This window comes from Furipterus horrens, unplaced genomic scaffold (assembly GCF_987537825.1).
Source record: "Furipterus horrens unplaced genomic scaffold, mFurHor1.1.pri manual_scaffold_4, whole genome shotgun sequence".
Taxonomy (NCBI): domain Eukaryota; kingdom Metazoa; phylum Chordata; class Mammalia; order Chiroptera; family Furipteridae; genus Furipterus; species Furipterus horrens.
Window position 1 is genome coordinate 10,917,991 of NW_028327174.1, and position 22,513 is coordinate 10,940,503.

The 22,513-nt window shown below is 45.7% G+C and overlaps 1 protein-coding gene across 1 annotated transcript in view; it reads left to right on the top strand.

Moving 5' to 3' along the window:
• The window catches only part of SYN3 (synapsin III), a 364,472-nt gene that overhangs the window by 15,401 nt on the left and 326,558 nt on the right, over positions 1–22,513 (top strand). The window contains exon 2 of the mRNA XM_090272551.1: positions 2,575–2,632. Within this exon, the coding sequence (XP_090128677.1) occupies positions 2,575–2,632 (58 nt within the window). The remainder of the gene's footprint in view (positions 1–2,574; positions 2,633–22,513) is intronic.

A 22,513-nucleotide genomic window follows, 5' to 3' on the forward strand; every position in this document is an offset into this window, starting at 1 on the left:
TTTTGCCCAAGCCTGTATGACTCTAAATCCATGCTTTTTCCAGCACAGCAGTGATTGCATTCATGAGCTACTATCCTGAGGTTCCAAGCTCACACAATACTTCTCTTATCCCAAGCTAGAGGACCCCTTGACCTAAGTCCTGCTGTGGCCCTTACCAGCTATTCCCCTCCTGACCACAGGGTAGGGCCCTGCAAATTGCACCCTTAGGACCATGCATCCTAGAATTTCCTACTCAAAGGGACCAGGCCCAATTCCAGGGCCTGTGTAGGCCAGTTCTCTGGTCCATCCTCCCAAGGTATGGCCAAGGGACAACTGTTGATAGGGGCATGGGCGAGGAGACAAAGCTTGGCCATGTGGTCTGGACCACCCATGAGCCTGTACAAGAAGCCCCATCACCTGCAGGACAGAGAGGAGGGTGAAAGGAAAATTAGGGATGTCAGTGGGAACCAAGAGACAGCAAGTTCCCTGTTGCCACGTTCTGGTAGAACTCCAAGAATTCTGAGAAGTCTAAATACTGACCCTTCCAGAAAACTATGAAATTGCATTTGTTAAGGAAAGAAGACAGGCATGTTTTATTTAAATGCCAGTTTTATATATCATGTTTAAAGATTAGGCCTATAAGGCATAGGACTCCATTTGTTCTTTTGCCCCAGACCCCACAAAACATTAGGAATGGGCTTATCCCAGTGTCTGGAGTTTGCCAACACTGCCTTTGAGGATTTGTGGTAAAATTCGCAAATTATGTGAATAGTTTCCCTTTGCATGAGGCTCACTTTAAACCTATTTTGTCTAAGACCATCCCAGGAGAAAAAAGAAACCCCAAATCTTGCTTTCAGGTCACACCAGCAGCTCCTGTCCCATGAAAACCCTGCCTCATTGACACCTAAGCCTGCGGACATTGTAGGAAAAGGGAGTGTTAACATTAGAGCCATCAGTCAGTGATGCAGGTCGTGTTGGAAGGGGAGGGACTCTACTGGCCTCAGGTACGTGTAGACAGACTTTGGAAGCGGAACGACTGAAGCTTGGTCAGAGAAGTCGTAGAAAGGATTCTTTCCTTAACAAATGAAAGGATGAAAAAATACCCACAGGGAAAAGAATGAAAGAAGAAACTAAGAGCATTCTTGGATGTAATGATTACAGATAATTGATTAGAACTCAATCTCATGGCCATATGTGGCTGAGTGGAGAATTGGGATGTACGTAATTTTGGGACCAATCTATAAACTCTCTTACTGTGGGAAAAAAAGAAAATAAGTATTGGGATCAAAGGACTGTCTCTGCCCCAGAAAAGGCATATGGACATGTTAACACAGTGTTCAGATCGCAGCAAGTAACTAAAAACTGTTCGTTGCATCAATAATTAAAAAAAGCAAATGGAAACTTTTGTTACTTTTGCTTTGTGGGAGCACCCCAACATTTACTGTTAGTTTTCAGGGTTGAGCAAAAACATAAGTGTGGAATCAGAAGACCAGGAGTCAAGCCACTTAGGCAAAGTATTTTATCTCTCTAGGTCTCAGTGTCCTTGTCTGTAGGAGATAAAGCTGCCTACCTTCTGATGGTGGCTATAAGTGTTAAATGAGAAAGATGATAGGTTAAAGTTCATAGCACAATAAACAAGTGTTTTCTTAATCTATCTCTTCAATCATTTATTCATTCAACAAATATTAATTGAGCTCCTACTGCATGGGAAGCATTCTGGCAGCTGATGGGAATAGAGTGATGTTCCAGTGTAGTGGGACACAGGTTTAGACACAGTTACTCCTTGTAATTGTATTAAGTGCTAGGAAAGAAAAGTAGAGTATGATAAGAGAATCTGTGTGAGAAGAGAGGTGAAGGAGGCCAAGATTGGGGTGCTTTTAAAAAAACGGGAGCAAGTGGTTGGATTTGAGAAATAATTAGAATGTAGAATCAATGGGGACAGGGAAAGAGAAAGAGGTACAAAGGATGATGTCTATGTTTCTGCCTTGAGTAATGAGCAGATGGAATGCCACTTACGTACTGATACTGGGAAGACAGAGCAGGAGTTTAAAGGAAAGACGATGGAAGGGTGGGTAGATGGATGGATGGATAGATGGATGGACGGACGGACAGACGGACAAAGGAACAGGTAAGGTCTGCTTCACTGGACAGATGGACAAATAGAGAAATGAGTAGATGGATAGATCAATTTAATAAGTCCTTTATGAACTATATAGGGTGTAACTCAATGAAATAATTCTGAATGATTTATTTAGGATTCTTTATCTCATTTGATCCTTAAAATGACCCTTAGATATATATCATGCAGGTATGAATTTCTTCCTTTCAGAGGAGAAAACAGACTCAGGAAGGTCAAACAACTTGGCAGAACGAGAACCTGAGTCTCCCATCCTCCCATCCAGTACTCTTCCTCCGCTCCCACACAACACGTATAAATAATGAGGAACTCAAGCAGTCATGGTGGGAGGAGAAAGCAGCTTGGTAGAGAATGTGTCTGGGTATGCGCCTCTGGGGGTAATAAGACCTTTGGGAGAAGGGAGAAAAGGGTAAAGCTGCCTGCATCCTTACTCAGAGATTTCTTCCTTTCCTTCACAGGGCCAAGTATTTCCATGGAAAGAAGGTGAATGGAGAGATTGAGATCCGAGTGGAGCAGGTAGGTTGGAGCAGAGTCTTTAGCTCTATTCCTCTGACCTTTTCCTCCAGCTGGAGCCATTCCAAGGAGCAACCTTGATCCCCAGGCTTATGTGGCTATAATGAGTTAAGATTACCAGGAAAAACTCTGGCTTATACCTAGGAGTCTCACTAAATTCCAGAATTATTTAGTCTAATGGTTGTCAGTCTTTCTGTTGAGCAGCAGAACCTTCCTTCAAAGGACCATCTCAAGTAGGAGCCCACTCTACAAAATAGAGACAAGTAGGTCTTCTCTCATGGGAATGGGCATGGGGAGCCCCATAGTCCATCTGCTCCATTATTCCACCTCCCCACATCCCTGCCGTGGTCCCCCATGCGTGGAACTACTTGGGCTGGGAGCACCGTGGGTTTGAATCCTGTTTCCCTCATTTTCTGGGTATTGGGAAGGTGACCTCATCTCTTTGTATCATTTTTCTCTTCTATCATTGTTTTGTATTTTTTTGTATCATTGTTAGAATTAAATTATTTAAAGCCTGAAAGATTAGAATCACAAATATTAGCTATTATTATTAGCATTAATATCAACATCCAGTTCCCTCATTTTATGGGGGAAAGAAATACAACTTACTCAAGGCTCCATAGGAAGCCAATGGCAGAATATGGTTTCCAGATCCGGGGCTCCTCCCATGCATTCAGTGAATGCTTGTTGGAAACCTACCCAGTGCAAAGCATTGTGCTTGGCTTTAGCATGTTCAGAGCATGGGCCTGGGAGCCAGATTATAGGTTCAAATCCCAACTAACTGTGACTTTGGTTAAGTAACACTTAAGCTCTCTGCAGCTCATTTTCTCCATGTTACAATTGGTAATGATAGCATCAACTTTATAGGGTGGTTTTGAGGACCAACTGAGTTAGCCCATGAAAAGTACTTAGAACAGTGCCTGGCACATACCAATACTTAGTAAATGTTACCCTTTTATCATCACCATCATCAAAAGCAAAGAGTTAATAAGAAAGGAAATGTCCCTGCTATACAATGAACTCAAAAAAGTGCAGTAAAAAAAACAGAAGGGTGGACTTTTTCAGCACTCTTTGAGTTTGGTGTGTTGGAGGAACAGAAAGCCTTTCTGAGCATCAAATTTGAGTTGGCTTAGTATTAAAACACCTACAGCTTGAATTTCAGTTTGATCCTGTGGCTTTCAAGTCCATCCAATGTCTACTGGTTTTCTTTCCATGGCAAAGAGCAGGTTATTTTAGTTCACTTAACAAATATTTGTCAAACATCTTCTATGCTAGCTAGCTAACACTGGGGAATGAGGATATAGAAGCAGAGGCTCTGTCCCAAAAAGCTTGTGGTCTAGAAAAGTAGGTAAGGCACGTCCTCACAGAACCTCCACACAGGTGGATTCCAGGAAAGAGAGGTCCAAACTTAGCGCTATGGCTGGCAGAGCCACGCTAATTGAGGGAGTCAGAAGTGACTTCAAGGAGAGGGTGGTATTTGAAATGGACCTTGAAGGATGAATGTGCTGTAAGCAAGTGGAGGCAACATGGAGAGCATATGAGTTGGGAGCAGGATGAGCAAACGTAAGGAGGCCAGAAGGACAGGCTGTGGAACGGTGGGAAGTCCAGGTGGGCGGACTCCAGCACAGGACACGTGATGTTCCCCTGACCCCAGCCTACTCATGGTCCCAAGTTTCCTCTCTCGGTAAAGAGTGCCACCATCGACCTTGCCCCTCAGCCAGAAACCGGCCCGGCCCCTCGGATCCCTCCCTCTCCTTCTGCCACTCTGCCCACTCAGTGGCCAGATGCCGGTGACTCCATAGAGCATGTCTTCCTCGCCTGTCCCCTTCTCTCTGTCCCTCCCCATTGCCTGGATCCTTGGCTGAACTACCACCATCAGCTCTCACCCAATCCTCCAAGTCTGCAGCCCCCAACTCCATCCCTTCACCCACTTCCAATTTATATTTTCTACTACCGCCAGAGCGATCTTTCTTAAAAAGCAAATTACATTCTTAGAAGTATGAACTTTAAAATCCCTTCCACAAAGACTCCTTCTCTGAGCCTTCACACCCCGATCTCAACCAGGTGACCCAGTTGTTCCCTTTTGTAGCACCCCAGCTCCTCATTCCTGGCTCTTATCTGAGCTTTTAACCACATATTTCGATGTGGGATTATTTGCATGAGGGTAGAGGTGATGGCTGTTTAGTTCTCACTCTTAAGGAGCATAGGGCCTGGCACAGGCTAGAACTGAAGCAAATATTTGCTGAATAATAACTTATAGATTCCACGAATTCCAGGCTGTTTGTCAGTTTCCAGGCCGAGATACATCACTGCTCTTTAATCTCCCTTCACAAATCTAAGTTTTTCATAAGCCATCTGGTAAATGCTGAGTTGTCGGCTGAGCCGGCCTCGTCTCATCCCGTGTGTGAAAACCCCAGAGGCCTGTTTTAATTTCACCCTCTTATGTCAGTGCCTTCCCGGCCCAGCTTATGGGTACAAAACTTGTGAGCAGGAGCATCCGAGGCAATTGCCCTAGGAATAACTCAACCCTGGGGCTCTGGGGACGCTCAGCCAGTCTATGAGGACAACAGTCACACTGGAAAACAGGCTAATCGAGAGTCCTCCTGACTTCCAGCCATCCCCCTCCAGGGAAGCCAGAAGACAAATTAGCCAGGAGACCAATTAGCAGGTCCTCTGGGCATTTTTCCCCTGGAAGACGTGCCTTCTGAAACCCCAACTTAGAGTTTGAATTGTTTGTCTTTTTCCCATCTGGATCAATGGGTGGGTCGCATAAGCAACCCCCGGAATCTCATATGCATCCTCTAGCGCTTGGGAGAAGTCTCAGGATGGAAGCCACTGTTTAGTCTGAGTTGGCCTCACATTTTGGAAGTCTGTCTCACAACTCAGGGCCGAATTAACTAGATAATTGCACTGTCTGGGTTTTGCTGGACAGAGTGAATGAGTTAGTTGTGGTTGGCCTAGAGAAAGCCTCCACCCCTTCTCTCTACCCTTTTCCCCCCATTTCAAAAACTGCTTGCCTCAGCTCTTGCGGAGCCAGAAATCAAGACACCCTGAGGAGGCCCGTGGGGGGACTGCAGAGTCTTGCATCCCATTACCCAGAATGCCCCGCTGGCTCTGCAGGGCCTCCCAGTGGTGTCCTAGCAGAGCGGGAGCGGTTCTGGCCAGGGTGCCTGGCATGTCCAGCTCTCCTCTGTTTATGTTTGAGGCAAAGGGTACAAGTCCCCCCTCTGTGGGACTAGTGATGAGGTTGATGAATGGATTAATATCAAGCAGGCTCACAGTTCTGCATGGCTAGTGGGCCAGGCATTGTGAGACAGGCCTTGGGCCTCATTCTGCTCTCATAAAAAAGGCTGAAATGACCGTGGGCAGTCTTTCCTCAGTGTTCATATAGATGCTAGAGCATAAGGAACAGCAGTGCCTTGTTCCAGCACATGGAGAGAAAGGCAAAGGTCCTTCTACAGGTCCTCCTACGTATGAATGCCAGTGGTTCTGAGTCCTGTCCTTGTGAGACACTAGCTTGCGATGAGATGAGACAGGTGTGTGTCAACCCCAAGGAAGGCTGTTGGTTTGAGTTCTGTTCATCTTTTGCCCTCAAACTATGTATTTCCGTAACTTAAATGTCTCCTGGAAGCAAAAGTGGGATTTTTCCCTTAAATATTGTCAACACTCAAGGCCATCATATACTCATATATATACTTTCCTCATACTCATTTGCCTTCCTTCCACAGTTCTTCCTGGGGCAACTTTTCTTAGAACGAATCAGTGAATCTTCGCTGTAGATACTAACCATAACACCATATATTTCAAGAAATAATTATCAATAAGATAGAGAAATGGAAATTGGATGTTAATTTAGTTTGGTGGAATGGTAACAGGTCTAACATTTCCCCGTTAGGCAATGATTACTTGACAGAAATACACCTGGAGAGAAACGTGTCTGATGGCTTGCCAAAGAGCTCTGCCCTTGGCTTTGCTCCACTCCTCCTTCTTAACAGCAACTTATCAAATTACATTTGCCAATGACTTGAAGCTGAATGGGAGAGAGAATATACTGGATTAAATCTGATACAATAAAATTGAATGGGGATACGCTATAAGGTGCCATTCAAACACTGCTGAAGAGGAGCAGGTCTAGGAAGACTTAGCTTGTTAAAACCACACAAAGGGGAAAAAAATAAGACCTAAGATTTGAGTTGAGTAAATTCTTAATATTTGTGGGAGAAAGTATAGTGTAGAGGTTAAGATTGTGGCCCCAGAGTCAGATAACTAGAGATGGAACCTCAGCTCCACCATATTTTAGCTTGTGTTGACCTTCCACTTATACATACAATGTCTCTAAGCGTTCGTTTTCTTACTTACAAAATGAGAATAATAATTTCTCTCTCCTAGAGCTATTATGTAGATTTAATGAGTATACATAGTATGCTTAGCATAGTTTCTGATGCATAGATTAAGTGCTCAATAAACTATGATTATGATTGTTAATTCCCCCAAACCTGATGCTCCTTCAGGTTGCATAATCAAAGTACAGCATTTAGAATACAGGAAGGTGATGGCACATGCACACACACTCACACTCACACTCACACTCACACACTCACACTCACACACACACTGTGCTGGTCAGACTCTAGTGAGAGACCCAGCTGAGTGTCACATGGTAAGGGGGTGATAGCAACCTGGAATACCTTCTAAAGAGAGTGATTGGAGAGAGACGACTAACATCTATGAGCAAGAGGGTCATTGTGAGGAACTGGAGATGGTTAGTCCAGAAAAAGAGAAGCCTTTGGTAGGACCCAGTCTATTCTTTGCAAATATCCACCCCCTGAGTGAGCAGTGGAAAACAGTAATAGCTGTCATCTGTCGAGTACAGTGGAACCTCGGTTCTTGAACTTAATTTGTTCCAGAAGGCTGTTTGAGAAACGATTTGTTTGAAAACTGAATTATTTTTTTATTACAATTAATGTAAATTAAATTAATCCATTTCATACTCCCAAATGATTTTCTGCTTTAACCTTTCTTATATACAGTACATGTCTAATGTACTGTTTAATCTATAAATACTTTAACAAGAAAAAGGACATGAAATGCAAATGAGAATTGAACAAAAAGGAAATAAAATGTACAGTAAAAATAAAAATTTAGCCCTGGCTGGTGTGGCTCAATGGACTGAATGCCAGCCTGCGAACCGAAGTGTTGCTGGTTCGAGTCCCAGTCAGGGCACATGCCTGGGTTGTGGGTCAGGTCCCCAGTTGGGGGGCGTGTGAGAGGCAACCACACATTGATGTTTCTCTCTCTCTTTCTCCCTCCCTTCCCTTGTCTCTAAAAATAAATAAATAAAATCTTTTTTAAAAAATGAAAACTTACATACACACTAGAACTCGCCTTTATTCTTGAGAGCCATTGATGCTGAGTATGGAGAGGAGGGGTGGATGGATGTTATAGTTTGGAAGGGGATCTGCCTTCCATAAAAACATCAGGTAATTTGTTTTTATGGGGTTCTTTCTCTTTTTTTTTGTCTCTTTGCTCCCCTAGAACTTGGCTTCAAGCTCACTGGGCCTCTGTCTCACGAAACACCTACCCAGTGATGTTTGACTTTGCCTGCATTTGAACAGGTACCTGGAGTGAAACACTGTTGCCACTGAACAGGCTTATCACACAATTTGCAGCTACTTTGTCAGGGCAACATTTCTCAACGAAACTTTGCGTTTCTCCGCATTTCCCAAGCATTTGCTTGATTGGTGAAGGAGGAGCGTCCTCCCTTCCCTCTTTTTCTCCTTCTTCAATTCCAGCTTGAACAAATTAAGTTTGAGAACCAAGGTTCCGCTCTATCAGCATGAAAAGGGTTGGCAGATCCAGAACCAAAGTTTCGTTCAACAACCAAGACACTTTTACAGTGAACAACGGAAAAGGAACCGAGGTTTGACTGTACTTCAAGATAAGGCTTAATATTTTGTATTGTTGGTGTAAGCACTGGCATTGTCTCCATCCTACAGAAATGGAGGCTCAGAGGAAATAAGTGGGTTTCCCAAGGCGGCCGATGCATAATTGGCTGGAGCCTGTTTGTAAACCCAAGCAGTCCGACTTCAGAGCCCTCCTCTTATCTACTACCTTTTGCTGCCAGTGCTGCAGACATGAAGAGCAATAGCCAAATGTATTGGTTAAATCACTTTGCATACATAATCTTATTTCAGCCTCTTTGAGGTGGGTACTATGACTCTTCCCCGCTTGGCCGGCGAAGGAACTGAGGCTCAGAAAGGCTAAACGCCCTGTTTGAAATGAGTGACAGAGGAGGGAGTGGGACCCAGGTTTTATCATCTGCATGTGGACTGACCCACCCTCGGCTTATTTCCTAGAAATACAACTGCTGGCTCCAAAAGTATGGCAGGTAGTAAGTGCTGTAATGCACTTTGAGGAATGCAGAGCTTTTCTACCAGCTGCAGGAACCCTCCCAGCAGGCTGCCCTCTGCTGTCAGCCCCTTTCAGGAGTGGCTCACTCAGGGGAGGAGAGCTGCCTTGCCCGAGGTCACACATCTCTGTCCTGAGGGAAGCTGCCTTCAGTGCCTGGCTGGCCCCTTGAGCCCAACTGGGGACACCTGTGAAGGGCCATCCCAGCTTCAGAGCTCCTTACCAAGCTGCCGGAGGCCTCCATGGAGACGACAGTGCAGCCCGACCTCTCCTTCTGCTTCCTTCCCTCTCCCCAGAGCACTCCCTAATGTCCTTCTCAGAGTCTACCTCCTAGGACGTTTATAATTCTGACGGACTTGGCCAGATTACCTCCGCTGAGGTTGTGTAGATGATCTGTAAGAGCCTTCTGATCTAGATTTCTAGAACTCTCTGTGACCCGTGGTTCTGGAGTCCATCCTGCACACAGAATGCTCTCCTGGATGCAGCCCAAGCGTTGATGCTGACCCCTGAAGTGCTCCAGAAGTTGATCTTTCTGTGTGACCTCCTTGTGTTTGAAATTCACCAGAGCCTGGTGTTTCTCTGCAGGGCTGAGTCCGACAGAACTCTACCCGCTCTGATCCACTAAGCCTTGTTTTGTTAACACAATCCTGCAAGATTTATTTGTTTGGCTTGGCTTACCCTGACCTCAGACGTTCTGTTTTGTATTATTTTTTTAAAGCGTGCAGGTCTCCATGGAAGCCTTTTTCTTTTCAAATCTAAGAACCAGCTGGGGGAATAAGAAAAGCAGGTGGGCCACGAGGGTGGATTAGCTGAAACATAACTCATTAGAGGAGCAACCATGGCATTGATTAATGGGGATTTATCACCATCCTGGATCTATTTTTAGACTCACTAATTCAAGAAGACAATAGAGAAATGGAGAAACAATAGTAATGGTGATGGTAGGAAACTTTAATTGAACATTTACTGTATCCTAGGTGCCATGTCAAGTGATTCCCATGCATTAACTCAGTTAACCCACACAGTATGCCTGTTGCGGAGAAAACTGAGGCTCAGAGAGCGTAAATAAATTGCCCAGGCAGGGACATGCACCCAGTAAGAATGTGGGGGAGCTGGAATTTGAACCCAGGTTCAGCTGATTCCAGGCTCCTGGTTCTTAACCGAGTAGATCCATCAGAGTGTATGTTGGGCCTTGAGTTTGTCTACATCAAACTGTTGCCTCTTCTTTCTTCCTTGAGTTCCTTGAGCCCATAATTCCACTGTCTCTTTCTATCTCACCACGCTCTCTTGATCTGCTGGATAAATTATAAGTTCTTATGAGACATTTTTTCCTGCGAAAGGCCCCTCTGAATGGCTCTTACTCAGTATTTAATGTTTCTGGCATATTGCTGCTAGTCCCTGTTAACAGTGCTGTTTGTTCTCTGTTTTACTCCGAGAGTAAGTATTCACTGTCTGTCTTTAGGGATAACTGTGTGTCCTCAGACCACATGCATAGCGTAGTAGCTCAGATGCTGGAGCCAGACCACTGGGGTGGTTCTGCCACTTCCAGAGTGATTTGACTTCTTTGTGCCTCAGTTTCCTCATATGTAAAATTAAAATAATAATAGTATTGGGTTGGCCAAAATGTCCGTTACATTTTTTCTGTACCATGGCTCTAGTAGTGCTTAGTTGTCTCTAATGCATTTGAAACAATTTTGTTAGATTGTATTGTGACAGCTGTCATATTAGCATACGTTTAAAAAAAATAAAATTGGTGAATTTTTGTGCAGCAACTTTCATATTGAAGATGGAAGAAAATACACAACATTTTCAGCATATTATGATTTATTATTTCAGGAAAGGTAAAAATGCAACTGAAACACAAAAAAAGATTAGTGCAGTGTACAGAGAAAGTGCTGTGACTGATCAAACGTCTCAAAAGTGGTTTGCGAAGTTTCTTGGTACTACTGACATTTTGGCCAAATAATTCTTTGCTGAGGGGCTGTCTTAGGCATTGGAAGGTGTTTAGCAGCACCCCTGGCCTCTACCCACTAGAAGCCAACAGTGGGAGATAGCCAGCATATTCAAAATATGCAAATCAATACAGTTATTGGTGAAAATGAAAAACGTGTCTTTTATTTTATGAAAAAAATGTAATGGACTTCTTGGCCAACCCAATAATAATAATAAATACCTATAGAGTTTTGAGATTGAAAGAAAACACCACATTTGACACACTCAATGTAGATACTAACATACAGAAAGTATTCAGTAATTGTTACAGCTATTTTTAAGATCACCTTCATATTCTTGAGCACACCTTAAGTCGTTTCAAGGTGTCAGTCGCTGAGATCATTCAGAAATGAAAAAGACATAATCCATGTTCTAAAGAAATTAGCCGTATAGTTGGGAGGATAAGAAATATAAAAAATTCGTGGTATATTTTGATATGTATTTTTTTACTAACATATATGTCCAGTCATATTTCCCATTGACATACGGCAGTCATTGGCACTTGGAGTAAACTTCTAACTTTTCCTCACTAAGAGACAGCACCGGTTCTGGGTAAGGTGTACAGTGTTTCGGAGTGAATGTGTGAGTACTGGATGACACAGTACAGTCATAGAAGGATGGAGCCAGAATGGGGCCTTTAAGGTCATCTAATGCAACCTTCTTGTTTAACAGCTCAGAGGCTCAGAGAGGGGAGCTGACTAGACCTGGCAAACACATCAGATTACCGTTGGAGTCGCCAAGTGTGGAGAACCCAGGTTCCCATCTCGCATGGCATTGTTTTTCCTGCTACCTTTCCCGTCCCCTCGCCCCCCGCCAATGCTGCCTTTTGTCTTCCTCTTTGAAGAAGCTGTTAGTCCCTTCTGATGGTTCTAGTAGCAGACAAATTAATCTAATGTTCTGGTCATGAAGCCCATCTTTTCCTCATTTACCTGCAAGAAGCTTTCTTCTTGGGGAGGGGGCTGGTCTAGGATGGTGTGCTGAGCAACAGCTGATAGCCAAAGGAGGGCTCTGAACAGTGAGGTGGGGGTGGGGGGGACATGGAGACCGTAGGTGGATGTGCCTTACTGATTCTGAATGCAAGAGGACTGCTTTGCCAGTCGGGTGCTCCTTGGGGACCATCCTCCCTGGTGTGGCTGCCCCACCTGTTGGCACCTTAGCCTGCAGTGAGAAGAAAGGAGCATTAGGGAGGAAAGCAAATCCATCTTCTTGCACTGGAAAGTCGAGCTCATAGTTCCTTAGCCTCTGTCTGTTATGTTCAGTAATCAACCCTTTCTAACTGCCACCCCACGCCACCAAGCTCTGCCCTGCCCCCGTTAGTATCAGATAAATGAGACTCCAGTGGAAATTAAGTGGAAATTCTAAGGGAGAACTCAATAAGCCCTTTAACTTCTTCAGAAATACACAATAAAAAGAAATAAAACTTGTCTTATCTTAACCTGCTTCTTCATTCCAGAAACACTTCCTGAGCACTTGCTCTGTGTACACAGCCCTCCACACTCAAAGTGTTCTCCTTGGGTGGAAAGAGAGACATTGGGTTGTCACTGTGATACACCGTGGGGAGGCCTGTCGTGGAGATGCGGTCCAAAGCAGAGTGGAGCACAGAAGAGGCATCGTCAACCTTGCCTTGGAATGTTCTTAGGGAAGGCTTCCCAGAGAAGCTGATGCTCAATGGGGACGTCAGGCTGAGAAGGGGGCAGATATGCCGATCAGGCCACGCAGCCAAAGAGCATGTTTTAAATCTCAGCCTGTTACCTGTGGGGAGAATGACTGGCGTGCGCAGTGCATGAGACGGGGTGGTGGTGGGAGATGATGCTGGAGAAGCAGAGAACACTCCACTCAGGCTGGGCGTTATGTGGCAAGGCCTGCAGCTAGAACTCGTGTCCCAGAGGCAGCAGAGACAGGTGTATTGCACTGTTTAAGCCATGGAGTCATGTGATAATGTTTTCATTTTAAGAAGCACATGCTGATAGTGGTTTTAGAAAATGGACTAGGTAGGAATGGTGGCAGGAGACTGCAGGCTGGGAAACTCAGCTCTGCATTGGGTGAAAAGGCATCTTATCCTTGAATATTATGCTTGGTGATGAGGTTCAGGGAAAGGCCTTCATAACTGTTACGTGAGTGCATGTGTGTTCTTGCCGCTGTGTTCGTGGCCCTTTAAGCTTCATTCTCGTACCTGTAACTTGTATTTGAGAGGGGATGACCCACTTCCCTTAAAACAGAGAGGATGGAACCAGACTCACATGGCATGTTTCAGCTGCCGTCATGCAAAAGCACGCCACTGTCAAACACATCTTATGTGCCACCTGAGTCCTGGCCACTTGCTTTGATCCATTTCACATCCCACATTTCAACTTACTCCCCATCTACCTCCTCTCTGGCCTTGTGATTCCTTTGACTGCTTGTGATTTCCCTCCTCTGCCCACCCCTGACCTCCTCATACCACTTCTCCAGCTTTGACCTTCAGCCTTTGCGTGGCCATTCTTCACGTTTGCTGCCAGCTCTGCTGTCATCCCCACCATTTGGGATCTGGCTTGCTCCCTGATGAGTGGAGTCCCCCCCCCTCCCCATTCCACCCCAGCCCTGCCAGCAGCCCCAGCCCGGATGTGCTTACACACAGGAATTCAGCCTTTGCATTTCAGTAGGAATCAAGGGTTATTAATTAACCCAGGGTGGAACCTATTATGAAACATCCCAGAAAGCTGGAATGAACCAAGGGGACTTCTGAACTCACAGCAGGGAAAAATGCCTTTTAATTGACTTGGATGACTTCACCGCAAAAATCTGTCTGGCTGTTATGCTAAACTGGAAACTAATCTATTAGATTGTCTAAGGCATCTCCCAGCTCACCCTGACCAGGATCTCCTGAGGAGGAGAGTGGGGCCGAAACCGGACACAGCAACAGGCCTGGGCTTTGAAATGGCTTCTTTTGGATCAGACCCAGTCTGACTGCGTTTCCCTGGGAAAGAGAGGGAGGCTGATATCTGAGAGTGAGCGTATATGACCTACGGTGTCTATCTGCCCGTGAGCTTTTCTAAGGCACTGCTTACTTTAGAATAGAATTCAGCCTGAGCTGAGCCTGTCTTGAACCACTGCTCTCAGGGAACTTCGAGAGTAACCTGAGCGAATTTTCTTGGGTGGCATTGTCATATAGATGGCAGCTGTGCAGCCTGGGCCCCAAAGGGATTGATAGTCACAGCCAGTCTCTAATCGCACACTTGCTAAGTGCCAGGCACTTGCTCAGCACTTCATAGTGCATTTAACACTCATCGCCACCCTATGAAGTTCTCCCGTTCTCCAGATGACAAAACTAAGGCTGAGAGAGGTTATATGGCTTACCCCAGGCCACATGTGTACAAGTGACAGAATAGGAATTCAGAGTAACTCCAGCTTCTATTTTACCTAGGGACGTGTCACCCACAGAAGTGAAATCCGGAGACTTGGTGATTTTCTTCTCACATCTACGGGGCTGGCTTATACATTAGATTTGTTCCCTGGGACTTAAACTTGGCCTGCGAGGTACTCGGTGAGCTAGTCCCTGCCACCTTTCCTACCTCATCCTCTCCATTGTCTACCTTAGAGTGTAGTCCCAGCAGACTGCTGTGGTTCCTCACCTGTTCTAAGACTATCTGTATTAGATAGTACATGCCTTTATTTACGTCAGTCTCTCCTCCTGGAACATCCTTTCCCAAATTTTGCCATAAACTCTTCAAGGTTTAGCTCCGGCATTATGTCTGTTTCCCCGGGCCACTCCTTCTATCCTGGCAGGACAAGGTGCCTCTTATACAATCACAAACTTCATGCATATTGCTACCATTACACTTACCAGATTACCTTGAAATTACTAGTTTGCCTGCCTGTCACTCCTTGTTGTGCACTCCGGGTTCATAGGGAACATGGATGGTATCTTGATTCATTCTACAAATATTTATTCAGTGCCTACTGTATGTTAGGTGTCAGGGCTATAGTGGTGATTAAAAACAGGTAAGTCCTGACCAGATAGAGCTTAAAGTCTAATGGGAGAGATAGATGGTAATCACATAGCTTCTCTCTTTCTCTCTCTCCGTCATACACACACACACACACATACACACACGCGCACTTACAAACTGCATTCGGATCTGTGAAAGAAAAATATAGTATTATAGTAGCATGTGGTAGGTAGACTAGCACTGGGCACTTATTCAGGTACGTAGTAGATGATCCAAGTACCCAGATACATAATCTCCACTCAATAAATATTTATCAAACTTACCTGAAGTAGGGCAAAATGAATACGCTACAGAGAAAATATTGGATCTACTACAAGAACTCCTCAGAAGACAGACCCACCCAGATCCCTTTTCATGGTAAAAAACACAGCTAAAGTCCCCGTCTGACACTATGATACAGGTAAAGAAGTAGCAGGCAAAACAATGTTTGACATTAACATTTAGTGAGCACAATGTGCCAACCTCTGTCTAAGAGTTTATCTGTATAAATTAATTGAATTCTGACTTCAACCCCTCCAAGTAACTACTGATGCAACTGAGACTCAGAGACATCAAGTGTCCTTCCTAAGGCCACACAGCTCGCTGGTAGCAGAGCTGAGACGTGACTGCCTCTCACCGTTCCGTAGAACTGGGGCTCATCGTGATGCTCTTCCTTGCCCAAAGTCACACTGCTGGTTATAGTAAAACCAAACTACCGTCCCCCACCCCCCTGTACCCCATCCCCTGCCTGCCAAGTCCGGCTTTGGGTGTTCTCAGAGGGAGAACTGGCAATGACAAGGGCACAGTGCCCGACAGGAAGCAGAACTGAGCCTTATCTATGGGGCATCAAAGTTCCTTTTGGGGGTTCTGAGTACATGCTAAAGGAAGGAAGGATGAAAATTAACTATTGAAGATTAGCTATGTGCTCTTCATCACCCTAATATTTATCACATGTCGCTATAGTTAGTTCTTCAGCAACTCCTGAGGGGTAACTCATTAGCATTCAGATGAGGATGCCAAGGCACGGAGAGAGAAAATCTATATTTGTGCAGTTGCTGACCGCATTGTGATTGGCCTTGTGTCTCCCTGGTTCCAAAGCTCATATTTTTTTCTCCCTCTACTCACTTGTTGCCTACCCAGACCTGGGAAAAGTTTGCTTCCAGCTGCAAGCAGGTTTTTGATCAATTTTTTTTTTGGAACCCAGGAAGAGCTCACCTGGGTTTCCTGACCTCCCTTAATCTGTGCCTCTGGGGCCTCTCTTTGCTCCCTGAGCAGCAGCCAGGCGCTCGCCTCAGCAGCTCGCGGGTGGCTGCACAGCCTGTTGGAGGTGGAACCGAGCCATGTGGCCTCCTCCCCACCCCACCTCAGGGCACACATTCTGTCCAGACTGGGAGATGGGCAGCCCACCTCGCTGCTGCCAGGAAACGCAGGGGAAAGAGAGGGTTGAACCTCCCCTAGCTGGTGCCAAGTGCCCGGAACCCCAACTTTGCATTCAGCAGACAGAACCAGGTTTTGAGCACTCATCTTAATTTGCTTATTCCCGTACAGCTGCCTTGGTCTCTCTCCGGCTCCCTTTGCTCTCTATGTCCAGGCTCCTGGATGTCTATGGGATGACGGCCAAAGTCTTTCGGCAGCACCCAGGCCCTTCCCACCCAGGCACCCGCCTGGCTTTCTCACCCCTTCTCTCTTCCTCTCCCTGCTCCGGTGTCCCCCAAAAGGCTTTGGACAAGCAAATGCTTAATTTAGATGGTCTCTTGTTTATAGTGGCTTTCCCCTCAGGGTCTGCGTCTTGGTTTCCAAAAATGTTATTTCTATGAACATCTGTCTATTCTTCCAACCAACCATCCATATAGCTATCTGTTTATACATTCACCCGTCTCTCTAAAACCTGTCTCTCCCCACTTCTGTGTGTGTGTGTGTGTGTGTGTGTGTGTGTGTGGTCTCTAATCAGATCAGAGCTAGACTTCTTTCCTCTAAACACCTTTATGAAATTGAATACTTCATAATACTGATAATAATAATAGTGAACTTAAAAACTAGCTATAAACACACACACCCCACATATGTCTGATACTCTACCAAGATTTTGCTTTGTATCACCTCACTTTATCCTCACAGTGGCCTTGTGAGTTATTTGTTACTATTACGGGTGAAGAAATTAAGGTTCTGAGAGGTCTAGCAATACCACTTGTAACTGGCAGAGCCAGGTTTGGCAGAGCCAGGATTGGCAGAGCCAGGATTTGAACTTCATCTCCCAATGAGCCCATATTCTGTAAAACATTGTTTTCCTAACTCCCACGGCTGACTCGGCCCTCCTTCCTGAAGTCCACACCTGCTGTCCCCACCACCCTTCTGTGTGGCTTCTGGTCTCTTCTAACCCTGACCTTAGGTGCCCTTTGTGTACATTAATTGGAAAATGACATTAAGATTCTGAAAGTAAATCAGTTCATTCCCATTCATTTTTATTACTGCTGTATAGTATTTTATTTGTGTGGAGGAAAATAGTTTGTTGCCTCAGAAGAAAGAAGAGACATTATGAGATAGTTTGGTATGATGGACAGAGCTGTGTCTTAGATCAGAAGAACAGGAGATCAAATCCTGGCTCTGCCTCTTATTACCTATGTGACTACGGTCAGGTGACTCGATATTTGAAGCTTCGGTATCTTTATTTGCAAAATGGAGGTGGTAGTAGCACTATTATTACTACATTCATCACATTGGAAGAATTTGGTCCATTTTAGTTCATTCAGAAAGGACCCTGGATCTAGGCCCACTCATCTGTAAAAGGAGGAACTGATAAATGCATGGACATTTCCCACCTGCCCCTCCCCCAGCCGCAATAGACCGGCTGCTCAGTGAAGGCCTGCTTTCTGGCCGAGCTTAGGGAAGCCTCATTGTTCTGCACACAGCAACTGGAGCCGGAACAAGAGGAAACTCACCCGATGATCCTAAAGGAACTTTCAGTTCTGACACTCTGTGGGTTTGATATGAGCTTACTTAAAAAGGATGGCAAATTATAGAGAAGGTGGTTGGATCTTGGACAGATGAGCTCAGTTGGTATGTGTCATGGGACTAAGACCCACCAACAGCACAACTCTGAATTCTCTTCTGGCAATCTCTAACCTGGAGCTGTCTACTAAAGCAACTGTCTTCCAGTTGTACTTCTTAGAGGCCTGGCATTGCACAGGGGCGCCTGGGCGTGCAAACTGAAGCGCATATTCAGAAAGAGGTAGATAGAGAGGCAGGCAGAGAGCCTAACTCATTCCTTCTCTGTATCAGTAATTTTCTGCTGGGACAATTTTGTGCCCCAGGAGACATTTAGCAATGCCTGGAATCATTTTCAGTTGTCACAACAGGGGAATTCTCCTGACTCTATGTGGAGAGGCCAGGGATGCCGCTAACATCCTATGACACACGAGCTAGCCTCCATAACAAAGAATTATCCAGCTCAAAATGTCAATGGGCCAAAGTTGAGAAACGCCGTTCCAGACTGAAAGAACGCAAAGACCTTTTGTGTGGGGATCTCCCACTACCCAAAGACAGGAGGATATGGTCATCCAGTTTCTGATGATGTGAATTCCCAGAAGACACCTTAACTCTCCTTTGAGTCATCACAGTAGCCTTGGCACAGGGACAGGGACCTTCTACTTCATTCTTACAAAGACACGGAGTCAGGAGTTTCTGCCATTTCTGCAACTGCTAGGAAGTTCCAAGAATGGAATTGAAACCTGGGTCTAGTGTACCCCGTGCTCAGTGATCCTTGCCACACATCCCACACCAGTAAGTGTGGCCCCGGCTGTGAACCCAGTAGCGCAGCAGAGACCCAGAGCCAGCTGAAGTCCTGCAGCGCTGGACGAAGCCTATTGTAAAGGCATCCACCGTTTGGTTAAGTCAAGTATGACAAGACCTGCAGACATGGCAATGACTGTCATGAAGGAAGTCTATTGTATTTATAATCCCCTAAAAGCAGGAGGCATGGCAGGCCATGTTGGGGGGGTGGGGACACAGGGAAGCACAGTCAGGAGGCAGAGGGAGCCAGGGGCAAACATGGGCAAGAGCCTTTGTTGTGGTTAAGATTGGTTCATTTGAGTGATGTCAGCAGGCTCTGGGGTGTAGGGGTCCTAGCTGTTCTGGTTTTCCTGGATCTGATCCTGGGGTGATTAGGGCAACAGGGAGTGGCCTGGAGTGTGAGAACCCCGTAAGCAAGCACAGGTTCTGGATTGCTGGCTTGCTTTTGAAAGGTGCTTCTATGGGAGTTGTTCACTGTCACTAGGAATTGGCTGATTCTGTGAGAGGCAGTCCCTCCAGGGTCAACAAGGCCCTGACTGTCAAAGCGTTAGAAATGAGAAAATAAGACAGTAATCTACCTGCCTAGCTCCAAAGCTTCATCACATGGCTGCTTTTTAAGTCTTACAAAGCAGGACTCTTGTTTCCCACTGAAGAGTATATAAAACCCAATATTCATACAAATTTAGAAGTAAAAAATGACTTAAGTTTGATGCATAGCTAGAAGGTCCTGAATCATTTCAACCTCCCAAGAACGTGTCTAAGGCCTCCCTTGGCCTCTGCAGAAGTCATTCTCCCATGGCCTTCAGACCTGCTGCTTCCCTTGCCTTAAGTTCTGCCACAGGTGGGAGGAGCCTAACTGAGTAGTTAAAAGTAGGGACCTGGAGCCAGCGCTTGTGTTTGCATTCTTGGTCTGTCACCTCCCAGCCCTGTGACCTTGGGAAAATATATTTAATCTCATCACACCTTAGTGCTTCCATCTATAAAGTGGCCTTAATAATAGGACCAACCTTGTGGGATCACTGTCAGAATTAATGGAGTTAACAGAGTCCTTAGAAGAGTGCCTGGCACATAGTAAGTGCTTCAAAAAAGCTATTGTAAATTGTAATTCTAACACAAATGCACTTTATGATATTCAATTCTAAATATGCTACACCATAATTAGTAGACTGCCACGGGAACTCCCAACGGTGTTCCTATAGCTGCCACATCTAGTCCTGTTCCCACTGGTCATGCTCTTAGTAGTATCACTGCTGTGTTTCTACTTCTCCAATGACTACAACCACGGCTTCTGTTACTGTTCTTTCTACTGGGGTAACTATTGCCGCGGCCGCCGCTGGGCATGGCGGCTACCACCAGGGGAAAACGATGGCAGGTGGGACCGTAGAGTCAAAGCAGGTGTGAAGATGCAGAAAAAGGCATAAGCTGTCACTGCCGGGGCATCACGGACTGACAGGCCCGTCCTAGCTCCTGTTTCCTTTGCAGTTCCCCTGCACCAGGTTTAGGGGAAGTTATTTATGAAGTCCCCAGACATGTGGGGCCATTTGTTGGTGAGGCTGTGCATGTGGTTCTATACTTAGGAGGTGTTTCCTCTGAGCCTGCAAGGTCGGAAAAGACCCGTTACAGCTCTTGGTGGCACTGGGTGTGCAAGTGCCGTTGCGAGTCAAGAATGTCATTGGCTCAGCAGCTCAGATGGCCTGCCTGCTCCCCAGCATGTGGCCAGAGAAACCGTCTTGTCTTTGTTTCTTGACATGTGAACGCATGACCCCAGGGGGTCCTTTTCCCCTGACACCATCCCTGCGGTCCCCACTTGGGGATTAGGTTCAGGCTGGCTCTGAGCCCTCTCTGGGCCATGCTCTTAGAACTACTGTGGCCCGTTGGGAAGAAAACGAGCATTTAAGAAGAGAAACGTGGCCTTTGGAAACACGAGCCCTATTGAGGAAAAAGAATCAGGGAAACAGCCTATTTGCAATGAGGAAAGTTGTCCTTGGGCCCCCCCTTTTCCTGAGCCCAGCCTTAATTTGGAGACATTTCACAGTGGACTTTTGAACGGGTGACCAGTTCATACCAAGCTGTCTTAAATGCTTGGAGCGAAAACCTACGGGGACTTGCAAATCAAACTGGGGAAGAGAAATTAGTTATGTCTTGTCTCAGAACTCCCAAAGCCTGCTCCAAAATAAACACATAAGCTGTGCTGGCAGGAGAAGCATGGGTCTTTTTTCTTCTTCGTTTTAGAAACTCCATGTGTGCATTATTTAAATAGGGGCCAGCACACGAGGCCCTTTTAACAAAATTGCAAACAGATGGGCCCTTCGGCTGTTCGGTAGCTCTCAGAAACCAACATGGGAAGTGCTAAGCCATCCTGTGTCCAGGCAACGTTCGTTTTCTTCTCGAAGCACAAGTCTGGCCAGGCCTTTGATTCTCCAGGAGCACGAGTCTGCTTCCTGCACCAGGTGTGTCAGCCAGGGAAGGAAATATTTCCTTTCACTGCATTTGCCCGAGTTTGCATTGACTTAGCCCTTGGGCAGCTTGGGAGAACGAAGGATTGTGCTAGCCTTGGAGGCTGCATGCTTCTGAAGCTGAGAGCATTAGGCTTACCGTCCTGATTATAAATGGAATTAGGATCCTTCACAGCTCACCTCTCTCCAGGGACTTCTCATCTCACCCCGAGTCACAGCCAAAGTCCTTCCCATGACTATGGGCCCTTCATGGTCCGACTTCTCTGGCTTTCTTCCTGTCCCTGTCTTTCTTAGCTACTCTGATCCAGCCACACTGGCCTTCTCACTGTTCCTTGAAATCAGGTAACAAAAAACAAGTGTTGGCAAGAATGCAGAGAAGTCGGAACCCTTATGCATCACTGGTAGGAATGTGAAATGGTGCAGACGCTGTGGAAAGCAGTGTGGCGATTCCCCAAAGCGTTAAACGTAGAATTACCTTACGACCCAGCAGTTCCACCTTCGGATATATGTCTACACGGAAGAATTGAAAGCAGGGACTCAAACAGATGTTTGGAAATCTGTGTTCATAGCAGCATTCCTCACAAAGCTCAAAGGTAGAAGTAACCCAAGTGTTCATCAACACATTCTATGGTTCCACTTTTATTAGGTTCCCAGAATAGTCAAATTCATAGAGACAGAGAGTAGAATGGTATTTACAAGGACCGGAGGGGATGGGGAAGGTAATGTTTAATGGGTACAAAGTTTTATGGGGGGATCATGAAAAAGTCCTGGAGACAGGTGGTGGGGATAGTTGCACAATGACATGAACGTACTTAATGCGCTGAATTGAACCCATAGAAAATGCCCAAAATGGTAAGTTTTATGCTATGTGCATTTCACCACAATGAAAATAACAGTTTGGGAAAAAAAAAAAAAAAGCCAATAAATTTATCCTATGTTCTCAAAAAAAAAGAAAAAGAAAACAATACTGAAAAACTCAAGAGAGCTGCCTCAGGGCCTTTGCTCTTGCTGTTCTTTTTACCTGGAACCCTCGTCTGGTCACGTAGCGCGTGCCCTTACCGTGTTCGGGTTCTTTGTACAAATGTCACCTCCTCAGAGATGCTTGGCCACCCTCTCTGTAGTGGCACCACCATGCGCGCTTCTCAATCACACTCTTTCCCTTCTCCTCTTCGTTTGCCTTCACGGCATTTAGCGCCCTGAGGACTCACCCTGCTGGTCTCTCCTGAGCAGCCCGTGCTGAGCCAGAGCTGCGATAGAACAGCAGGGCCTCC